The following is a 23,252-nucleotide window of genomic DNA, read 5'->3' as shown; positions in this document are numbered from 1 at the left end:
TCAGGCATTGGGTCATTTCACACCCAACAAAACAGAATCTCTTCAAAGACATTATGAAACTGATAGCCAATATATGTGTATAGCCAATATATGTGTATTGTACAGTGAAAAATGTTTGAAAATGAAAACAATGTCAATGTAGTTTTAGCTGACGTATCAGAAAGGCAGGAACACAGAACCACTTCACTGACCTTTCCTTAAAACAAGTCAGTGTTGGGAGACATTCTGTATGATGGGACACGTGTGTATAGAGCCAGTAATGTGAAAAACACAACATTGTTGACTGTTTATTTATTTCACACCAGTAGAGATTATTTGATGAAAACAAATGCTGTATTTGTTTCTCATAGTGTGAGACACACACACACACACACACACACACACACACACACACACACACACACACACACACACACACACACACACACACACACACACACACACACAGCCACTTGTTTAATTTACAAAACAGCTGCTACAGTCAGTTAAGTGACTGCTAATGTGTGTGTGTGTGTGTGTGTGGTCACTGCCTTACTGTACTTAAGTCTGGCCACTGTGATTAAATCCGAACAGTTTATTTTACTATCCAGAACAGCTGAAAGCCAGACAAAAAAAAGATGAAAACAAAGGGAGTGTGAGTGTGTGTGAAATTATTTTTACATGTAATTTGTACTCTCGGTGTTCCCTCTTCAGCTTTATTCTTTGAAAAACCTCACAATGCCTTCATGACGGCTGCACGTAAGTGCTGAGGACCATTGATGGATGGATACGGTATGACTTGATGGGTGTTTGCTACGGTAACATAATGGGGGAGGTGGGAAGAAAACAAGAAAGAAACTGGTAAACTTGAAGTAGACTTTTTTTCTTTTTCCAGAAAATCTACAGTCTGGTTGTAAGGTTAAATGTTATTGTGATCAATAATAAACCTCTGTCATGGACTCTCAAAAAGTCCAACAATGTAAGTGGTGCTAAAGAGCAACAATGGGGTTTTTTGTGGCTGATTTATTAAATTACACTTGGATAGCAAATCATCTAACACATTCCTTAAGTAGAAAAAATGAAGCTTCTATAGTAAGACATTTGTGTTATTGCAGAGGAAAGGACTACAGAGTTCAGTAAGAAGAACCGGCACCGGTCAATAAACCTAAAGGAGTTGGAGCCTAAAGAGATTTACAGTGAGTCATCGGTGTGTCCTCGTCTACCTTTGTACACACAGACGTGCACACACACACACACACACACACACGCATTGGACTGTTATCCTCCAGGATTGTATAGCAAAGAAAACAGTGAAGTGAGAGGAGAAGAAATGGAGGGAAATGAACATAAGTGGTGGGTTTGCAGAGAGGAAGTGGGGAGGAAAGAAAGTAAAGGTTCAGAAAAAGTTTTGAACCTGGTCTATAAAGATATTGTTTCATGCTCGGCGTGAAGTATTAATGGTAAAGGTTCCTGAGGTGAGATGCAACCACAAAGAAACCCAGACATCTTGCGGGAAAACAAAGAGAAATGAATGTGTGATGATGATGATACATTTAACATGCTGAACCCTTGTATGCACCCGATATGTGGCTTTGTCATAACAGCATACATCAACTTACTATGGTTTGTTGGAATTCAGATAGTAGTAAAATGGTTCTTTATTTCTGAAAGTAATTTAGGATCAGCTTTAAAGTTTTAACATATAATGCAAGCAGTACTGAGGTGAGCCAAATAGAATTGAGGTTATGTCCGTATATCGAATGACAAGTTTATCACATGAAGGAAAGATAGTCCACACGACAGGAGAAAGTCCCGACTAGTCTTTAAATGGACATGAATACAAAGAGACACAAAGATTGCACAGTTGTTCTGTCTATGCTACCAAAAACCCATCCCTGGACAGTAACGTTTTGGTCTTTAACACCTGTCACACTGCAAACAACATAAGTCACAAATGATCCAACACCTAAAGCGTTGTCTAAGGGAGCTTGTTCCAAGAGTGCATGCACAAAGATATGACACGTGTGTGTGTGTGTGTGTGTGTGTGTGTGTGTGTGTGTGTGTGCGTGAGGCCTGCAACCCAACACCAGCGGACCTGGTCCTTCTGCTTGTGTGTGAGATAAATGATGGTGTGTTTGTATCTCACTGTGGGCCAGACCACCATTGATGTCACTGATGATTTAAGAAATGCTTTGGAAACACTTTCAGACACATTTATTATGACAGTATCCTCCCTTTTGCCAGGACCAGTGAGAGTTATGCTCGGTGGAGAGCCCGAGATGACTTAACAATGATGTGATGCCGTCACTAAAAGCACAGATTCATTAATCACCGTCACACTGACCGTGGCAAATTAAGATATTGGTGGTGCGCATCTATCTCCAACACAAGAGTTTATGCCAGCAAACGTAACAGGAAGAAAAGGAAAAGCTTCAGCATCATTAACAATTGTTTTGTTGATAAATCAAGTAGATTACGATGTCTCTCCCACTCCTTTCCTCTCAGGGTGAACTGACAGGCAAGTCTTGTGTTTCTAAGAAATGCCCTTCTAGAGCTGCAGCTCACTCACATTCAACCTGCCAAAACCGCTCTCTGTAAGACTTACTCCTGATAAATTACTGCACAAATCACACTCTCTCTCTCTCTCTCTCTCTCTCACCCCCCAAACGCCACACAAAGCTCACACTTGCATTTGCTCGCAGTCGTTCATTTTGAACTAATCTTTGGGGATCCTTTTCCATCCAGTCCTTGGCTATAAAAGCTGGTTGCCAATTCATTCCTATACCTGACCCTCTGCAGCCAATGTTGAAAGAAACAGATTAATGTCATCTGGACACACTTTTGTTTAGACTTTCACAGCCTCGAGTCATCTTCAGGTTCATAACATTCAAAGGAATCTAAAGGATAAATGAATGCAGCAGAACACTTTAAAGCAAATAGGCTGCTGGGGAATCCTCTTATCTGTCCTCCTTCAGGGAAAGCAGGCGTAACCTTTACGGTTTGAAGTTGAAAAGAGAAAGGGAAAACGCCACTGGGCAAAGTAAACCGCTTATCAAGTAGTATGAAGAACAGATGTACTCCACATGTATTTTGTCACGTCAGAGCATGCCTACCCTCACCACTTATCCATCTATGGAGAAAGCCCTACTGTTATCTGGCTGTTGTTCCCCTGCGGTCGGATAATTGGGCTTTAAAATCACGCACCAAAGGCAGAGGCAAACGCTCCATCTCAAGAAAGGTTCATCTTTTGTTACGCACGTGCAGGAGGATGTGTGGAAAAAAAGCTCTTGCTTCTGGATGGCACTTTATTACCAACATTTTGTTCCACTTTGTGTAAACAGGGAGATGCCTTAGACACGGAGGAAAGGGAAAGGGAAAAAAAAAATGAAGAGGAACTAAAGCAAGATGCACTTTAGAAAGTCAACATCAATCATTGTTGTTAATCATTTTCATTCTCATAAATATAGCTTTTACTTTAAAAGTGTCGGCTTCTTAAATATGTGATATTAATAGATTCCCAAAATGGGCACCAACAAGGCTTACACCCGTGTGGGCCACTCTCCCCCCTGCACTCAGAGAATAAACAGACTCTCCTACAACGTCCGCTCTGCCATCAGCGGTGTCCCCGGGAGGATCGATGGCTCAACCCAAACAAAGCTCCCGCCGTGTGACTCCACTCCTCGGCCACGTTAAAACGGCCTCTGACTGGACACAACTTTTTCCGCGCTGCTTTTTAGATTCACAGGTCGGAGTAATGTGATCTTAAGGAAAAGTCCGACATTTTCAAACCTTTGCTTCCGAGCCTAACAATGTTGCTGCATCTGATAATAAAAAAAGGCTCCCACATGAGAAAGAGGACAGAAGACCATGATGTAAACATGACTTTATCTCCTCCACAGCCTCCCTGCGGACGCTGAGGATTATGGGCAAAGCTTCTTAATTTATGGAGGACTTTTCCTGTAAAAATATTTGCTTAAATGACTGCATTACACTGATGGAGGCCTTTACAAAACACATTCACACCCATGTTTATTTGTGCTGACTCGTGATAAACGGCTTTACGTAAATATTAAATCTAGCGTCCATCGCATGGGGGAAAAAAAACAAATAACTCGAGTGGTGTCTGGTCTGAACGAAGTAGGAGACTAAAAGTCATACCAGGAAGAGATAAGACGTAAGAAAATATTTTAGGAAATGCAGAACCAAAAATAACTGATAAGATAAAAAGAAAGTTGTGTTTTCTTAGAAATACTGTAGTTGATAAAAGACTGCATACAGGCAACAGATACTAACAGAAAAATGTATTGACATTCTCAAAAATACTTACATAATAAATCTTGTATACTGTTTAATTGTATTTTTCAATTAATATTGATTAAAACATGAAATTGCCATTTATTGCAGGTAGTTCTTCAAATTAGAATATTGACTTTGATCTCAAAACCAACCTTTTAACTTAATTTAAATATGATCTGTATAATGTTACACATGCACTGTGTGTGTGTGTGTGTGTGTGTGTGTGTGAGAGAGATTATGTAATGAAAGGAGACACCGAGAAGCAGAGAGAGACAAAGGGACTGAGAGTAAATGAGATGGCTCTTAATTACCGCCTGCGTTTCTGTATGATGTCAATTGGCCTGTTGACAGCACACGGCGATCCCCGTAAGTCCCCACCGCGCACAGTGACACCCCGCTCCACGGAGTAACACAACCCACAGTTCGTTGGCACACTCATCCTTCGTTAGCCTACTCCCTTTTAAACTCGTCCTCACCCTCCTCTTCTCGGCCGCTCCGCTGCTCTCCCCCTCTTGGTTCTCCTCAGCTTGTGGATGCTCTCATCCCTGTGAAACCCGGCCCTCTTCCTCGTGTGTCTCGCTCTGTCGGGCTGTCCGGCTCTCCGGGGCTTCCCAGGAACTCTCATCACCTCCGCCAGGCGTGGACACCAGCTCTAGGACCAGTGGCTCCGGTGCCGAGCCAGGAGGGCCGGGGGGATGCAATCCATGCCACTGTACGGCGGGGGGAGAGGGAGGGGGAGGGGGAGGGGGGTCCTTGGGGGATTTCAAAGAAGTGTATATTCCCTTGTGAGCACCTGAACTCCTCTTGCTAGAGCTGCACACTCCCTGCAGCCTCGTGGAGAAAGCGCCACAACATCACCCTCAGCAATCTGTCCCCCATGTACATCTTGTCTTTGCTCCGGGTCTAAATGTGGCGCAACACGCTGCTGCCCTCTTTCCCGTCTCCCCTTCCCCTCCCTCTCTCTCTCTCTCTCTCTCTTCTTCTGTTTCTCTGTCTGCCTCCTCCTCTGCCCCTCTGGCGCTCCACCTTTAATCTTAGAACAAGCAGATACCTTTCCCTTCCCCGGGACAAACAGCGCTGTCTCTCTCTCTCTCTCTCTCTCTCTCTCTGTGTGTACGTGTGTTTTTTCTTCTCTTGCCCGAGCGCCCGACTGAAAGATCACACATCCGTACGAGGTGTGTGAGCAGTAGAGCATGTGTGTAGGCATGTGACTGAGCGGGTGTCTGGTACGTGTGTGTGTGTGTGTGTGTGTGTGTGCGCGCACAGAGGGGAACAAGTTTCAGAGTGAGGTCAGAGCTGAGAAAAGGGGCGGGAGCCGAGCCAACACGATTCCTGCCTCAACCAAAACGTTTAATGCCGCTTTAACCCCTTCCTTTGCCCGCTCTCACACAAACACACACGCTGAATCCAAAGCAATCGCAGGTCAGCACTCTCTCTGTCAACACAATCCAGATGGTCGTGTATCTGTGTGTGTGTGTGTCACAGGTATGTCTCCTGTATGTTAGGTAAAGAGATTGATGACAGGATGAGTATGACAGGGTATTACAGTAAGTAGCCCTGACTGCACACTCTTTGGAAAACACGGCGTCCTCCAGGCACAGTCTTACGAGCATGCAAGGTCACCCGTGGCAAGGGGCACTGTATTCTGGAAGACCAGAAATGTGAAAAGGCAATATGAAACTTGAGCTGGTTGACCTTCTTATGAAAACCTAAACAGGAGATTTTTGCAGAGGGATCAGAAAAATGAGAAAGGAGCCATGAATCTACCGGCTGTGTTGCTGGAGTAAATGAACTCTGGACTTTCAGATCAGAAAATGGAGGACAAGCAGTCGGCGTAAGAAAATGTAGTAACAGCAGAAACGGTTTTAAAGCAGATGTTTTGCTTATGTGATATTACATTGTCTACTGATTACCAATTACCAATCTATTGGCCAATAGCAACAAGTTTCTCCCAACCAGTTATTATCCAACTAGAGCTCAGCAACTATAACTAGACAGACCTGTCCTGGAGAAGTGTCATTGATGTATTATGAAGGATACGCTCAATTTTAAGACATTTCTTTTAAGAAACTTGGTCCTACATTGTAGAAGTATATAAGATAAGGAGCTAAATAGGTTTATGTTGGAATTGTTGGAATGTTTCTTTAATTTTGTGTCCAATATACAAGGATCACAGACTGTTAAGGAGGAAATGTAGCCATAGGCTCCACCTTAACGTCATGATAAAATAAGAAATGATAGGTCACAGTAGGTACCAATGGAAAAGAAAAAAAGCAAGAATATATGTGTGCTAACACACCAGAAGCCCGATATGTATCTCCAACAGCAACCAGATCTCTTTCTAGGAGTCAGAAAGTGTTTGAAGGCATCAAAGCACAGCTGATTTACTGTGTGAGTAAAATATGGATTACATTTTTTCCATATGGTTTTATTTTTCCATATGGTTTTATTTTTCAACTGTATAATGACGTTGGTTACAACAAAAAGCAGAAACAACTTGTGTTTGCAGTGTTTTTTTCTGCAAATTGCACTTTGTTGTTTCTTCTGGGTTTGTATCCGTGTGCACTTATTGTGCTTATTAAGTCACTTTGGATAAAAGCGTCAGCTAAATGACATGTAAAATATTACAGAGGTTCTGTGTCAAAGCAGACGTCCATTTAAGGACATTTGAAAAGGTGCACATAAATAAAAGGGCCAATCCTAACCTCAAACTGACCTACAATACTGCTGCATATGCAGCTTATTAAATACTGGAGCCTGAATTCAATCAGCAAAAAGTATACATTCAGTCACGAGTGTGTTGAATGGTAGCTTTTGGGGTCAGGCCCTTCCTAGTCTGACAAAGAAAAAGTCAAACCTGAAAACCAAAAAACTTTCATTTGTTTTGAGTTTCATGGCCTTATACTGTATATTCACACTTGACACACGGCTTGTCTTGAGTGAGAACTTTGGACTTGTAAAACTGTTGAAATTATTCCCAAGTGGGATGAACATTGCCCTGATGCAAACCGGATGAGTGGATGTTGTAAATAAAAATGCACATCTGTAGGCACTTTTGAAAAGTTTTCATGACAGGAAAATAGTTTTCATGTGCAGTTAGAAGAATTAAGCGCCCTAACATCCTGGTTCAAGTCTTTTCCTTGTTATAGAGTTGACATGCAAACACCCTTACTTATACACACACACACACACACACACACAGGCACACACACACCGGTTGGCAGATCACCAGAGGATTTGACAGTGTTCCACGTATCTGCGTCACCACAGTGAAAGAGAGGGGATGGACAAAGAAGGAGACAATACATGTTTGGTTCTGCTCAGTGTCTTCACATCTCGCCTTTAAACAGCCGTGTTCTAAAACACGGAGACAACGTGGCGATGTTGTCTCTGAAAAAAAAAAGAGAAAAATTGCGATTCTGGCTGACCTCTCAGTTTTGGGTTTAATAGTCCATTATTGCAACGGGGCCTCATGACATCATGCTCTGGCTTCATGAAGGCATGGTGAGCATTCCTGGATAACGAGCTGTTCTGAAGTCAGCGAGTGTGTCAGAGTGTTTGTGGATTTTATCTCAATGTTTATGAACACTGAATATTCTTTCCCTTTGTAAATCAACGCAATAACCTGCAAGTTATATAGCTTCTTTTTCCGACAGACCTTGTAGGTTATCAACGATGCAATATTCAAGCTCTATACATATTCTCTCATAATATTGTTAGTTTAGAGAAATTAGGATTTTTGTCATTTTAAAGATATGTCAGCCGTAACATTAAAGAGCAAATTACATACGGTGGGATGTGTTCTAGACTGCTAACATTTAAAAATTAAGGAAACAAATAATATATTTCAAATATTCTTTTAAAAATACATTTTTTGAAATTTTAAGGAAAGCTATATGATAGTAAATAGCAATGAATTAATATAATCAGGTCTGATTGAATAAACTATTCTGAATAACTGAGTATAAAGAGTGGTACGGGTTGGAGGAGAGTTTCACAATTTCCCCTCACACACCAAAAAGTAATGAAAAATATAAATACTCATTTCTCAACGCTGCTGATGTCTCCCCGTAACAAATTAAAAACAGCTGCCATCTTTACAGGAGTGTTGCAAAGTTCACACCTGCTTCTTTCAGTCCAAAACGATTGTGTGGCTACATCATTTATATGAACAATAACTCGGTAGTGCCAGGAAAAGCAAATCAACCTAAAACAAATATATTTCATGTCGCTGCATCATTAAGGAAAGGCAAGGGAAATATTCTAAAATTGTGCCATTTCATAGATACAGTTTTACTTTAATAAACATGTACTATCTCTGGAAAAAATCTCCATTGTAATTTAAAACAACAATAATTACGTCTGTTTTGACCATTCTTGGCCTTGTAGAGGCGCCCAGTGTTTGACACAGCAGAGGTCATGGGGTTAAAACAGCAGCTGTAGACACACACGGGCATATTTGTGTGAGCGAGGCTGCTCATCTCAAATAGACATTTTTTACATCGGTAAAAGGATCCCCAGGAAAATAAAAGTCTACCATTGGTAAGATAAAAAACACACTCGCAGGCATTATGATGCAGCAATGTACAGTTACTACCTTAGAAAGTACAGCCTTACAGCGTGTCACAGCCCTTCAACAGCATCCAAACTGTATTGTATGGTATTTTTAAAATAAAATCGATTACCACTGAGACAACAACTTCCTTGGCGGTACAAATGGCATCTAACACACTGCGTACGTAACAAAGCTGCAGCGCCAGGTTTCAGCACGCAGACTATATTTAACCACGTCTCCTGATGTCAAATGTCGCGTTACAGCATGTACCGTAGTAAAGGCTATCAGTGTGTCGCCTCATGATTCATTATGCTGCCATCTGCTAGCATGACGGAGGGGTCTGGAGCTCGACTGATTTGGGGATTGGGTAGATGACGGACCTGCGTGCACACATGTAAACAAGCACACGAAGACAAAGAGGGCCAGGACACACGCACATGGGAACATGGGTAAAGGACGCGGGTGCGTTGGCATTGACGGACACATTAAATGGATGTTCAGATGCACCCAAATGGCAGATGGCCACTGCTTCAACAGGGTTTTTAGGTCAAAAGCTACTTCACAACTTACCCGCCATGCAAATGCAATGTTTACTCATGATGACTCAGTGTGTTTGCATGAGTAGACTAACGTCTGTGTAATAACAGGTAATAGTTTAATTAAGACTAGCTGAAGTAATTTAAATTCAAATTCAAAGAGTTTTTATGCTTTTCATAAAATCAATGGGTTATGTCTTTGATTGAAAGTCATTTTTATCTGAAGATTGGTTGTTATGACGGACATATGTTGATTATGTACAAACAACTAAGGTTAAATGTTAAAAACCAGTTAAGCAGCTAGCTGTCAAGTCAAATCAATTGTATTTACATAGCACAGATCAAGAGACAACACACTCACACCCTCAAAGCAGAATGAGGACATGTGCAATATGTGTCACACACAGTAATCTCTATTGGTACGATGAAAAATAATGGCGCTATTTGGGGAAATGTTAAAGACAATAAGTCTTAAAAAGAAAAATGTGAAATGAGAATAAGAATTTAAGAAAATTAAAAAATTGTAATCCATTGATTGATATTATTATGTATATCAAACGATTGCTTGAGGGTTTGAGGTCGTGTCTCTGAGCATAACTTAGTCGGTTTCCCCCTCTAGTGGTTGCAATGAACGGTGATCCGGAGAATGCTGCATGTAAAAATCAACACTCAGCGTAAACGTCTGAATATAATGAGTTTTTCCTTCTTATGTGCATTTTGGATAATACAACAACAAAGAAACACATTTTGTTTGTTATTCCTCTAAGCGTACAACACCTTTTTCTGTGGAGTATTGAACATTTTCTAAGCAAATGTCTAATAATTTAATGAATCAATATGAATGTTTTAACTTTTTTTTCCCTCCCTCTCAGGGAGCTACAGGAGAGTATGAGCATCGGGGGTGTTGCACCCAGCTGCTGCTGTTGCTGCCAGCCTCAGCGATCGATGAGGCTCTGGGGGCGATTCGGGAAATCAGTCATGCTGAAAACACGGAGTACAGCATTGACGCACACAGCAGCCAGCCCGCTGCAGCCACACAGGCTCTATTGACTAATCCGGGTGTGTGTTTGAGGAGGGGGGCTGGCAGCTATATTGGGACCTCTGACATTGACACTATACCCTTTGGTTACATGGCCTTGCTTCACACTTCTTTTTGGTTTTCCTCATCTTTCTTTCCGTCACTATTTTCTTACCGGCCTCTCAGAAGTATGTTTCCACTCTCTTGTTGGCCCTCCGAGGCCTCTGTCCGTGCGTCGGACCGCCTCCTTCCCGTCATTATCGCTGTGCCGAGAGCAGCAGTATCTCGACCCACATCCCCTCTGTCACTTCTTATCCGCCCTCCTGCCTGTGCCTTCACCCTCTTTGTCCAAGTTATCTTTTTTCCACACTTGGTCGGCCGTTGCATCCGTCACACTTGCCCTCACCTCATTCCGCGTCATTCATACTTAGAGAGAGATTGCACGTTCTCAAACTTTTACAAGCTGAGTGGAAGCAGCAGCAACTATCTTCTCATTATACTGATGCGAGACGTTTTCCAGCTAAATGCAGTGACACTGTGAAGCCATGAAAAGCATTGTTCAGAATGTAACTAGGAGTTGTGTGTGTGTGCGTGTGTGTGTGTGTGGTAGTCAGAGCATGAATAGTACCCTGGTACTGTTAGTACAACGGAGGATGAAGCTGTCTCCATTGTGATGTACAGATCTTGATTACAAAAGAATGCTGTGTCTCCGTTGCAAAACTGCATATAAAATGATCAATACAGATTTTGAATAATAATTACCTATAAGCACATCATTGCTTCAAATTCTTAGAGGAACTCTACTATTCTTTTGGTGTGTTTGTTTTTCCAGCAGAGAAGCTAGATATACAAAGCAGGTAACGAGGATAGAGGCTTGTTCTGTTCCTGTCTGCACTGAAATCTGCTTTGATCTCCTCACATGATCCAAACAGGCTCACGGCGCGAGGACTTCAGATGGCACTTGTGGAGCACATGCCTTATGCCCAGAGTTCAGAAAAGTACCACATTAAAAGTAATCCACCAGCAGCTCTGCGTAATTGTGTATGAATCTGTGCAGCGTTTGAATCTTTCTCTGACTGTGAGTTACCTTTCACCATGCAAAGGATCCCTGTGTGTGCATATTCCTTTGCTATGTGTGCTTGAGTGTATTCTTGTATTCAAGCAGTCTCTGTTTTAGTCTCTGTAAACTTACATAATGACAAGTCCTGCAGGGCTCTCACAACAGCTGTGGTGTGAATTAGGCCTGGCGATTACACAGCTTTATCAAGTTACAGCTTCAATTGAGTTAATCAGTATGAAGACAAAAGACCGTGTCACTGGGATACTGGTCGGTTCATTGGAAAATGTCTTTGGTATTCTTCTCTGTTTTGTTTCCTAGAAGAAACAAACATGTGCTGCATCTGCCACTCTCATAGACAATTTCCAAAAGTGCTCCAATATTTAGGCAGGGCTCTTATGCAACTGAAAAGTCCACATGATGGTCACACCGTGCCAAATGAACGCCTCGGCTTGGCTCGTGTCCAGGAACCACAAGGAGGGCCATCAGTGGATAGAGCCATCGATCCAGCACGGCATCCATCCTGAGGCCTGCGCAGCAGACTACAGCACACCAGCAGCTTCACCAGCAGCTTCACCCAGTAGCTTCACCCCGCAGCTTCCCCTTGTAGCTTCACCCAGTGGCTTTACTCAGCAGCTTCACCCCGCAGCTTCACCTTGTAGCTTCACCCAGTAGCTTTACTCAGCAGCTTCACCCCGCAGCTTCACCTTGTAGCTTCACCCAGCAGCGTCACCCTGCAGCTTCACCAGCAGCTTCACCCCGCAGCTTCACCTTGTAGCTTCACCAGCAGCTTCACCCCGCAGCTTCACCTTGTAGCTTCACCAGCAGCTTCACCCAGCAGCTTCACCAGTAGCTTCACCCAGCAGCTTCACCAGTAGCTTCACCTTGTAGCTTCACCCAGCAGCGTCACCCTGCAGCTTCACCAGCAGCTTCACCCCGCAGCTTCACCTTGTAGCTTCACCAGCAGCTTCACCCCGCAGCTTCACCTTGTAGCTTCACCAGCAGCTTCACCCAGCAGCTTCACCAGTAGCTTCACCCAGCAGCTTCACCAGTAGCTTCACCAGTAGCTTCACCCCGCAGCTTCACCTTGTAGCTTCACCCAGTGGCTTTACTCAGCAGCTTCACCAGCAGCTTCACCTTGTAGCTTCACCAGTAGCTTTACCCAGCAGCTTCACCAGCAGCTTCACCCAGTAGCTTCACCTTGTAGCTTCGCCCAGTAGCTTCACCAGCAGCTTCATCCAGTAGCTTCACCCAGCAGCTTCACCCAGTAGCTTCACCCAGTAGCTTCACCCATTGGATCATTGGGCTGATGTTTTGATTTTATAGCAACAAACAGGGTTAAAGTCAAACAAGATGGAGGTACAGCTTTAAAACTAGATTAGTTAAATGAAACACTGCTTCAATGTGGCAGAGAGCTGCTGAGAGATTCATTTCCATTTAAAAATGTTTCCATCTTAAACACATTTTTTTTATATACAGTGCAATCCAAATACTCCTCGGGCCTGAAACACCACGATTAAAACAACTGAAACGCATGGAACCACACAATAAACACAAACACAATGCTGCTATCAATCCACTATATTTCTGAATGTCACATTGCTCACAAAATATTCTCAGCACACAACTGGATACATACCCAATGCACGAGTGCCTTCGTGTGGAGTAGTTGCCGTGCATTTTCCTTGAAACGCGAGAGTCTTTGTTCATCATCGTATCAGCAGTTCAAAAGGAGTTGAGTTGTTTAAATGTGGCATCAAAATAGCAGCTTTGGGAAGCTGGGGATACACAAAGTGGACTTTTGTGGAGCAGCTGAAACCCCCATGCTGTCACGAATTGGAACAAAGAGCTGTCCGAATGGCTCTTATGTTGTCACACGTTAAGGTAAACAGGTCCCACCAACTGCACAATGCAGGAAAAACAGGTCCAAGAATGACAGATGTAAAATAACACCAAAATGCAAAAGAGTCTCATCGGCTGCACCCGGTAGTAGCAAGACTAAGAGTAAAAGTCAAACCTGTTTATACTACGTTATGAGACAAACGTTATTAGCCAAAGCGATTAACTTCCAGCTCAGTGGATCAAGCTGAAAAATCAATTTTCAGCTCAGCTTTGGTCCCAGCTTTAAAGATATGTCCATTTGTTTTTGTGGTCAAGGACGATTAGAAAAGGCTGAGCCCAACGTGTGCTGTTAAGTGAACAGCCTATGAAGGCAAAGATTCTTGGCTGTTTAAACCAGTTTGCGTATCATCTCACTGACAGTGGTAATATGGGGCCAAAACAAATCAAGTGAAATAGAGGATGGTGTCAGCTGTCAGTGCTCATCTGGGACTACTTCCTCACTCGATCTCCTTTCGGCTCACCACAGACGAGCCAAGATAAACACTTCTCTTAAGTGTTTCTTTCCTCCCATACTCCTAAACGGGCAACAGAAAACTAGAATCCTTCCAAAGCTGCAAACCAAATTCCTCAGCAATGGCCCCCGGGTTTTTTCTGACTTTAAAAAAAGGGTCCAGCAGACTTGAAACAAAGCTGTCCATGTGAGCATAAGGTTGCCTCTGTGATGCTGCACTTCAGAATTATTCTTAGAAGGCCAAAAAACGAGAGCTGGAAAGAGCGTTATAGTCCCATCAGATGGTCCCTGGAGTGGGCCGTCCCATGCAGTCCCTGTCAGTGGCCCATAACAGACCTCTGCTTTCTCTTCTCTTCTCTCCTGAGAGTGGTGGGACCAGACTCGGGCTTAAAACAACAAACAACAACACTATCTCCCCTGAGAGAGAGAGAGAGAGAGAGAGAGAGAGAGAGAGGTTGCGAAGGGGTGGGGTCCTGTGTTTGATAGACAGTCAGAGCGAGAGCAAAGAGAGAGGCCAGAGAGTCTCGTTCCATGAGAAAGTGGACCGGTATGAATAGTACTCGGGTCGGAGATGAAAGCTTACAGGTGAGTTTAAAGAAAAAGAAAAAAAAGTACTTTGGCATTAAAAACAAGTATATTTTTAATGAGAGTGAATGCAGTTTCTCTTTTTGTGTAACCAGCCGGCCTCCATGCCCGCAGCAACAATAGTGCTATGGTCAATCAATACTTCGATATTGTGCGTGTGATTCAGTTTGCCTTGTTTAATATTGAGTTCTCCTCTCATGTTGCCACATAATCCATCTGATTTGCACAATGCCCTCTTTACTGGTAAATATATTTCATTCCTCTTAATGTGAGGGAGGAAGAAGATGGGAAGTGTCCAAAATAACACATGTGGGTTTTATTACAGTCCATTAAAACCATCAAGTTAGACTGTCTAACCCGACGGGCTAATTGTTTTTTTACAGCCTTCTCTTGCAATTCACAGGGAAGTGTCTTTATAAAGTGACGTGGATACCTGAAGTATTTGGGTGTGAAAAAAAATCTTTTGAAAGCTGTAAAGCATTTTCTGTAAAAAAAAAAAAAGACTATCATTTTCATTTTTTTATCCATGCAAAGTTTGCTCCTTTTCTGCACAATTTTCTACCCAGCGTCATAAGTGAAAATGTTGGTAACATTTTTGAAATACTAATACATCAGGATCTTGCTTCTGGAACATTAGCACCCATACACACCAGCCAAAGAAGAAAGTCTCACCCCTCCTCCACAGAAGAAGAAACATTTCCTTTCTGATGCTTCATGCCGACATTTAACAACATAGCAGCGTCTAGTGGAAAAGAACAGGAAACACTACCCACCAACACTAGAACGTCTACCCGCGTGGATCGGAGGAGGTAAGCTACTCTGAAATGTTACCAGTTATACAAATGATGGTGTCATTTGAATAGTTTCACTTTTAGAAGGCAGACAACAAGCTGCCACCTGATCTTCATCGTCTATTTCCTTCCATTGCCAAACCATTAGGCCGCTCATTCGCTAACGTGGAAGACCAGTTTCTCTTCAACAATGGAGAAGCAGCAACGTGGCTCGGTTCCTCATGTCTCCCTCTGAATTCGAGCGGTGTTCGAGCCACGTGTTGTTCTTTGAATAAACAAAAGCTGATTGTTCTTGCAAATATTTATGTCGGTGGACAAATGTTGAGGGTTTAAATAATTAGGTCTCGCTCAAGATCCCACTTGATACATATTATAAATATGTACCGTATATCGGATACAACGTTGCTAATGTATTTTATTATACATATTAGTAATCATTAAATAGTCCAATAAGATAAATATTCAAAAGAAATGCCTCCTCTTATTTCTGTTACTGTCTAACATCACGGTCTCTAGCAAACGAGAGCCTTAATCCCATTGAGTCACTTCATAAACAAACAGTATCATCAATGTGATGTACTCGTTGAATATAACATTTTTCATCTGTATTTGTATTCAGTCCATTTAATGCACTCAGTCACTCAGTATGCTGCCGCTCCAACGGCTCTGCGCCGAGAGAATAAGCAAAGTTTCAAAGTCTGCATGAGGTAAAAGACTTTAGTGTTTGTAGACTCGCTTTACACAATCTGCCATAAATAACAGAATGTTTGTGTCTAAGTTTGATCCAATGGAGACGGAGGATTTTGTACCGTTTTGTTTTGCGTCGAATGCCCAGCAACTGCAGATGAGTTCATGAGTTAGTTGCTAAATCTGGTTCAGAGCCTTTTTTCTCTTTAATGAAATGAATGTATTTAAATGCAAATACATTTTAAAAACAAAACAAATAATCCAAAACTGTCCATAAGCTTAGAGCTGGCTTCCATAAACATTTTTTATTGACTGTTATTTAAAAGAAAAGGGCATTTGACTTGGTGTCACTGCCATGGAAAAAGAGACTTAATCATTTTAAGACAGTAAGTGAAAAAATATTTGCGAGTATGTTCTATATTTGAGCTGCCTGTGACATTTATTTTCCGCTGGAGCCCTGGTTTGTTTAATTTCTCCTCCTTGCCAGCCATCCTGCCATAACTCATCTCCATCCACATAGCCTGCAGGGGGACGCTTCCAGCACCCCCACCTCTGGAGCTGTACAATATAAGAGCTCTGACAGGTCCAATGTCTGCAAGCATCTGACTTCTCCAGATTGAGCCTTGAAATCCCCATTCACTGTACCCTTGGCCTTCAATGTTTACATTTTCAACAGACACACTCACATTACTGAAACAGTTTTTAAGAGTTACAGTAAACTCTGGAAAAGTAATTTGTCTGTAAATCTTGAGGTTTCTTATATGAAGACAAGAGACAATGCTACACAACGTTGCACAGTGTGAAGGACATTTCTATTTAACCCTCCCACAAGGAAATACATTGTGCCCTCGCCTCATATTCATCTGCTCAGTAAGGCCCTGTGTGTTGCTTTTCTCTAAGGTCAAGCATGGTCTAATTGATCATTTGGATTTTGCTTTCAAATTGTTATCCAAGTAAATGTTTAATTTGCATTCCAACCACGGGCCAAATCGGACCCAATAACGTGTCACAATCACCATCTAAAACTAGACCAGAGCCGGCAGACAGGAGGCCAGCTGTACTCTTTACCATCAACAGCTAAGCACAACATGGCAGATCTCAATTGGAGTCTAAATGAATGTTTCAGCTGAGCAGGAAATATCTCGTTACAAGCTGTAGGCGATTGAGCTGCCTTCTAGAAGCTTCTGTCCTGTCTTGGTTACTGACTACTTGTTTACTGAGATGATGTGTCTCTGTAGGACAACAACAGCTCTGGAAGAACTCATTCACCTGTAGGAAATAAACCCAGCATCAAGAGTGACAGCGACCGTCTAGTCACAGAGAATGAAACATCCACTTTACCATACACACATTTTGATAATTGCTTCCTATTAATCTTATAGTCAGGATCCATTTGAGAACATACGTTTAAGGGCAACCGTTTCTTTGTGTGAAGCGCTGCTCCCTTTTGCAAAAGCAAAACAAAAATACATCAATATCTGCAGCTGAGGTGCAGTGACCCTCACAGCCATGTGACTAGAACCTTCTCCGACGTCAGCAACAAGATCGCCCGGAAACATTAACCAGAAATGAGTGGAAAGCAACACCGAACCAAAACAGAAAGAAAGTATTTGTTCATGAAGCTTCGGGTCACGGCGTAAAGAACAAGTCTACCAATACGTTGTCATATTGGGATTAAAGGCATTCTGTTGTGGTTTCGATGGGTCACAAACCACCCGGGCCTCAAAGGTCAGGGACTCTACCTGGGCGTGTGGGCCAGAGTGAAGCGGCGCCTCTGGAGGTTGATGCTGCGGTTCATCAGCAGCTTCCTGAACAGCAGCGGCGAGTTTCGAGGAGACCCACGCGGAGAGTCTTTGGGGGAGATTTTTGGGGACCCCCCCGGGGAGCCCCCTTTGGACCTGGGCGTGAGCTGGATAATAGGCAGCCTGGTCCCCCTTCGCTCCTGAGGCTGCTCCTCCTCTTCAGAGCTGTCGCGGCGTTGCTCGCTCATGGCGACCCGAGGATGGTCGCTGGTCAGTTCTGCTCGTTTGTGTCTGCGGTGACTTGGGCCCGAGGAGCAGTCTGTGATATCCTTCTGTCTGCTTTCTTCAAACTGGATTTTTTTGTTGCATGGCGTTTGGAAGGGCTCCCTCCTGCCGGATGATACTCCACAAACCTCTGTCGAAACTCTCAAGAATGCTTCTTTCAAAATCCCAAAAGATCAAAAGGTCAACACAACAATGGCTCCATCGGACTTTTAATCTTTATTTGAAACCTTTAAGCCCCTCTCCTTGTCTTGTCCAAGGGACCACGCTGACTGCCGCGCCTGACAATAAACTCAAACACTACAGTTGATGTTCTCTCCCTGCGGCTCTCTCCCAGCTTTATTTACATTAGCGCTGGGCCCTCCCTCTCTCCGACTAAATATGGACTCCTGATTTACGGGGAGGAGAAGCCGCCTGCTTCTCTCTCCCTCGTACCAACGCTCAGCCTTCCCCTCTTCCCTCACTCCTAATCTTACAGAGAGAAATGTCCAACTTCAGACTGTGCTCCATAATTACTTCCTCCGGTGTATAAACATTTAGCCGTGGCCTTCTTAAGCTCTCTCCGAAAACGGACTTTGCACACTTTTCCTTTGGCTCCCGCTATTTGTTGGGAAGTTGCCTCTGAGTCCTCGGAGGAAGCCTCTCCTCCTCTCACATGCTCCGAGCGCACCGGGAAGAGTCACATGAAGGGCCTCTGACTCTCAAAAGCGGAGGTAGATAAAAGAAATAGAGGGCTTGGGTGTTGTCACGATGGCGCTCTCTATCTTTTACCAGAGGCAACATCATCATCATCACCCCCCCCCCACCCAAACACACACACACACACACACACTCTGCACTCGATCTCTTTGTTTATCGCTGCAGAGTGAGGAAAGTTCCTCCAGGGATTCAGGACTCAGCTAAACACCGGTGGGGCCTGCAGAAACTGAAAGGAACTTGGGTGCTGGAACATCTGACACACGGCTGACCAACAGCTGGTGGGGAAAGCAGGGAATAAAGATTCTTTGGTTAAAAGAGTACACACCCGTAGCTACTGTAACGTGTGCATTATGGAGCAACTGTACTGAGAAGTTTGTTCCCATCCAAATAAAGCCCGGCAGGTGTAAACTTAATATTTATTTGCTTTTCATCCAACACCATGGAAGTGAATTCTGGTCCGTCCTTCCCAGTCAATAATTCATATTTCATAATAATAATTGATATTTCCCTCTGCAGACACCAGGTTCAGTACCTAAGCATAAACACCACATATACTACATTATATTACCTCTGGAGTGCCTTTGAGATATTGAATAAATAAATGAATAAAAGTGTATAGTGTAAAATTATTTGGCAAAATGTATCACACCTCTGTGTTATGGAGTTATGGAGGTCGCGGGCTCCCTGGGTCCCACTTTGATTTTGGGACAACACACGTCGTTGAAACAGCATCGTAATAGTCCACATGGAGATCAAGCTTTCCAAAGAGTCCCATTTCATTCCTATTGACACGCCTATATGAGACATATTCTGTGACTGGCCACAAATTACAGCCTCCCGAAAACTGTCCATCGTATGATCCTGGGAAGGAGGGAGCAGAGGGTTCCCAGTGATTTCATATTATCAGGCAGTGTCCAAGCCCCAGGTCATCTTTGATATAAATATAGGTACATCAAATTACTAACATCATAATATATATATATTATAGTTCAGGATAAATGTACTTTATAGCACTATCATGTGTGTCATGATGAGGCTTTAAATGCTGCTCCATAAACAATTCGTCTGGCGCTGCATCAAAATTGCACTTCCGACCTGTAAACAGCCGGCACATGGCCCTCTTCACGGAGAAAGAACACAATGAAAAGCTTTTTCGGTTGATCAATCAACGAGTCATGTTATTGTTTAATACCTGCAGATTCGTAAACACGAATGGAATAACTATAGTCCGATCGTCACAATGAGTGAACCTGTTTTCCAGTTCCTCATCGGTGGAGTTTCAGCCGTAGCACATTAAATGTGAGGAATGGGCATGTGTTTTACTCACTGAATGAGCCTAAATTACAAACTGCAAAGGCAAAATCATGGCATTGTGTCCCCTACTTTATTTTTAATGTAATAGTCTGTGATGCAATGCAATTAGTACACAAATAAATAAATAATGCAATCAAAAAGCATTATTTAAAAGCATTAAATTCATAATTTTGGAGGAAATCATCCAAGTGAAATATAATATTTTCAGACAACTTCAACTTCAGAAAATATATCTTCCCAAATATAAAAAATTCCCTGCTATGATAAATCTTAGACAAATTTAACCCACCATGCACGTGCTGCGTCTATTCTGAACGATTCATATGACAATGATGAAAGTTTCTTAACTAGAAGAGAGAATAGTCACCAACACAACAGGGTCATCTCTGATTTGCACTTAAACTACCTGCGTACCAAAAATAAGTCTGTCTGCGTTCCTCAGACATGTGAAAAAAGAGAACAATAGCATGCACACACACACACGCACACACACACACACACACACACACGCACACAGAGACACGCTGTGGACAGGCAAGTTACGACAGATGTTTTTGCAGCGGTGGTTGAAACAATCACAAGAGCCTTGTTTGCGTGATCCTTTCTAGTGAGAATCATTCAGCAGTTTGAGCAGCTTTTTGTTCAATAATATGCTGTAGAAACAAATGCACGTTTTCTACCTCAATTTAGCTAAATTATTATTAAGCTCTGCTGAATACTCAAACCTTTACAAGACACAGATTTGATAAATGTTGCTGCAAAGCTATTCTAAATGTGCGTTGACCTACAGGACCACAACATGGAGCCACAGCTTTTGCTTATTCATTAACCACATATCATGTGTCATTCTTTTTTGAAACGTGACATAATGTTTGCAAGCTAAGGAAATAACTCACTCCTTTTCCACAAATAGGGGTCATTTTTTGATGCTGTGTTTGCAAACGATAAGCAAATATTCCCGCATGGTCTGCTTCAAGCCGCAAAATGACTTTGTTTTCATGGAGGAATTGTGTGAGCTCCTTCTATCAAGCAAAAGACGAATTTACAAGTTTCCTTCCACCACCACGTATTCAAAGTGGGAACCGATCCCAGGCAGGTTAAAATATCGAGCTGACTCCAAAGGCTCAACGACTCACTAGTCATCGGAGATGTACCTGGGCAGAGTTCCCAGGCTCCTGCAGGGCCTGATTCTACGAGGCTGGGGCCCGTCCTGAGGTGAGGGTCTGCAGCAGAGCCGGGGCAGCTGCGGCGTGCCTGAGAAGAGCCTGTTCACAGCGCACCTGCTGCCGGGGTCGTGGGGCGGCTCGGTGCACGAGGCCTGGTCCGACCAGTCCCACTGTCTCTGCACGGCAGACATTTGCTTACGTTATCATATCAGGTGCTCCTAAGCAGCTGTGATGGCAAATCTAGGTGCTCCACAGTTCATTTGCAGGCCACTTCCTTCGTAGAAAAGTTGGTGGGCAAAGTTCAGCTATTCATATTTACAAATTTGGCATTAAACCATTAATATGAGTTTGACTGACAGTCAGTTTTGTCTACCTACATTCCTTCAATATGCTTTGCATCGGCTTTATCACGTGTGAGTACAACGTGGATGACAGGTACCCTTGAACCTCCGTTATATTCATTTCATTTTATGCTGATGAAGAGTTTTCAAACGGAATACATCTGCTGCCTCATCGTTAAACAAAAAAGGTGAGCCGCCAGGGCGTGTTTGTTTTGGACTTTATTGGCACTATAAAGAGAACATTAATTCAAATCAAATTACTCAGAAAAAAGTACGTCAGAAAATGTGAAGCTCGCCCTTAGCTTATCCTCTCGAGGAGAAAAAAAAAGGATTTACTGACACCTGAAGGTAGACAAGAACAGGGGCTGCTTTTGTGCCGCTGCCGAAAAGTAACGAGCTACGTAGAAGCCCAGTCGGGGCATTATTTTTGGAATGACTATCTGATTTCAGGTCCCGGGACCCTCACACTATCACCTCGGTAACAATTGACAGTTTCTCACAGTGAGATAGTGAGATTCAGCTCTCAGGGCATCTTTCTTTTAGCGTCAGTGTTGAGAGGAAGCGGATAGGAGCGCTATTTTTTGCTGCACCCTGTGACCTTATCTCTTCATTTCCTCGGGAGGTCCACCTTTCATAAACGATTTTCGACACACTCTCAGTCTTCTTATTGACAAATTGTAAACCACAATATAGAGCAGCGTTATGCAAACTTAACTTGTGACAAAAACTTTCCATTAAATTATTACCTCACAAGAAAACTGGTGAAACTGGTAAATGACCTGAACTTTAACAGATTACAGGGCTTTTTCACTGATCTTTTCCACAACTGTGGGGCATATTGATAAGACACAAGCATTCTTACATAATCCAAATGAGAGATCAACAGGAATAACGCGCCGTCTTGTTTTTGGTATTATGGTTTACGTGAAAACGGTCGACAATTTCAAAAAGACATTGATGGTCATTTGAACACTATCATTCCCCATTCTTATTTGGCTATTCGTGGAAGGTTAATGAATTACCCTTACCTCATTGAAGTGGAAAAATTTGGATGAGTTATTTCTCCTCATACTTTCAGCTACTGCAACGTGGGAGCGAGACAACAGGAAAGGACATACCAAAGAGGAGGATACAGATAGCCCATTTAAGATCAGATATGAAGTAGTGTTGGCACCAGCAGTCCTTATGCTGTCAGTAAAGAACTATTGCCCCGCCTCTTCATTTGTCATTAGACCATTAACAATCGTCATTAGTAAAAAGGTGAGCTTGCATTAACATGCTTTTGTGGCCTTTTTTTAGACTGTGACCAAATTAAACCCATAAGAAACGAAGGCTTTAGCTGCTAGCTGGATGGAGGCGGTGTAGCTGCCTGCATGACAGGCCATTCGTCATTTGTCTTTATCTGACTGTACAATCAGTGCAACATGTGCCTCCAGACCTTCTGGTTGAGCAAGACTCTGATCAAGCTGCTGCATCTTGTAACTTCTATTCAACATGACCTCAACTTTGGGTTCATTTGAATTTTCTAAATTTTCTTTTAGCCCATGTTTAACTTTCAGTATGATTCTCAGGGGATATTGTGAACTGTAATGACCCTTCCTGTTCAGCTGCACACTAATAACTCAGCTTCAAAAATAAAATGCAACACAATAGTGAGACATGATTCATGAAAATCCCTCATTTGTGTTATTGCCTTTCATGACCTGTGGCTTGCTTATTAATGTGTATTTTGAATGGAACGTTTTGTTTGGCATACGTTGCTTCTCTATTCCATAAACATTTTATTGAACATTACATTTTAAAAAGAGTTCAGGAATGTGCTTAACATAATTTTAAAAACGGTTGTTTAAT

The 23,252-nt window shown here is 42.7% G+C and overlaps 1 protein-coding gene across 5 annotated transcripts in view; it reads right to left on the bottom strand.

Moving 5' to 3' along the window:
* The window catches only part of pde4ca (phosphodiesterase 4C, cAMP-specific a), a 34,120-nt gene extending 15,959 nt beyond the window's left edge, over positions 1-18,161 (bottom strand). For 2 of the 5 annotated variants that reach the window (XM_062557586.1, XM_037459537.2), the window contains exon 1: positions 17,600-18,161. In XM_062557586.1, the coding sequence (XP_062413570.1) occupies positions 17,600-17,847 (248 nt within the window). In that variant the 5' untranslated portion in view covers positions 17,848-18,161. The other 3 variants (XM_037459540.2, XM_062557587.1, XM_037459538.2) reach the window with 2 other exon arrangements.
* Between the last annotated feature and the right edge of the window lie 5,091 nt (positions 18,162-23,252).

Source organism: Pungitius pungitius, chromosome 15 (assembly GCF_949316345.1).
Source record: "Pungitius pungitius chromosome 15, fPunPun2.1, whole genome shotgun sequence".
Classification (NCBI taxonomy): Eukaryota; Metazoa; Chordata; class Actinopteri; order Perciformes; family Gasterosteidae; genus Pungitius; species Pungitius pungitius.
This window is presented reverse-complemented; position numbering and strand designations above follow the sequence as displayed.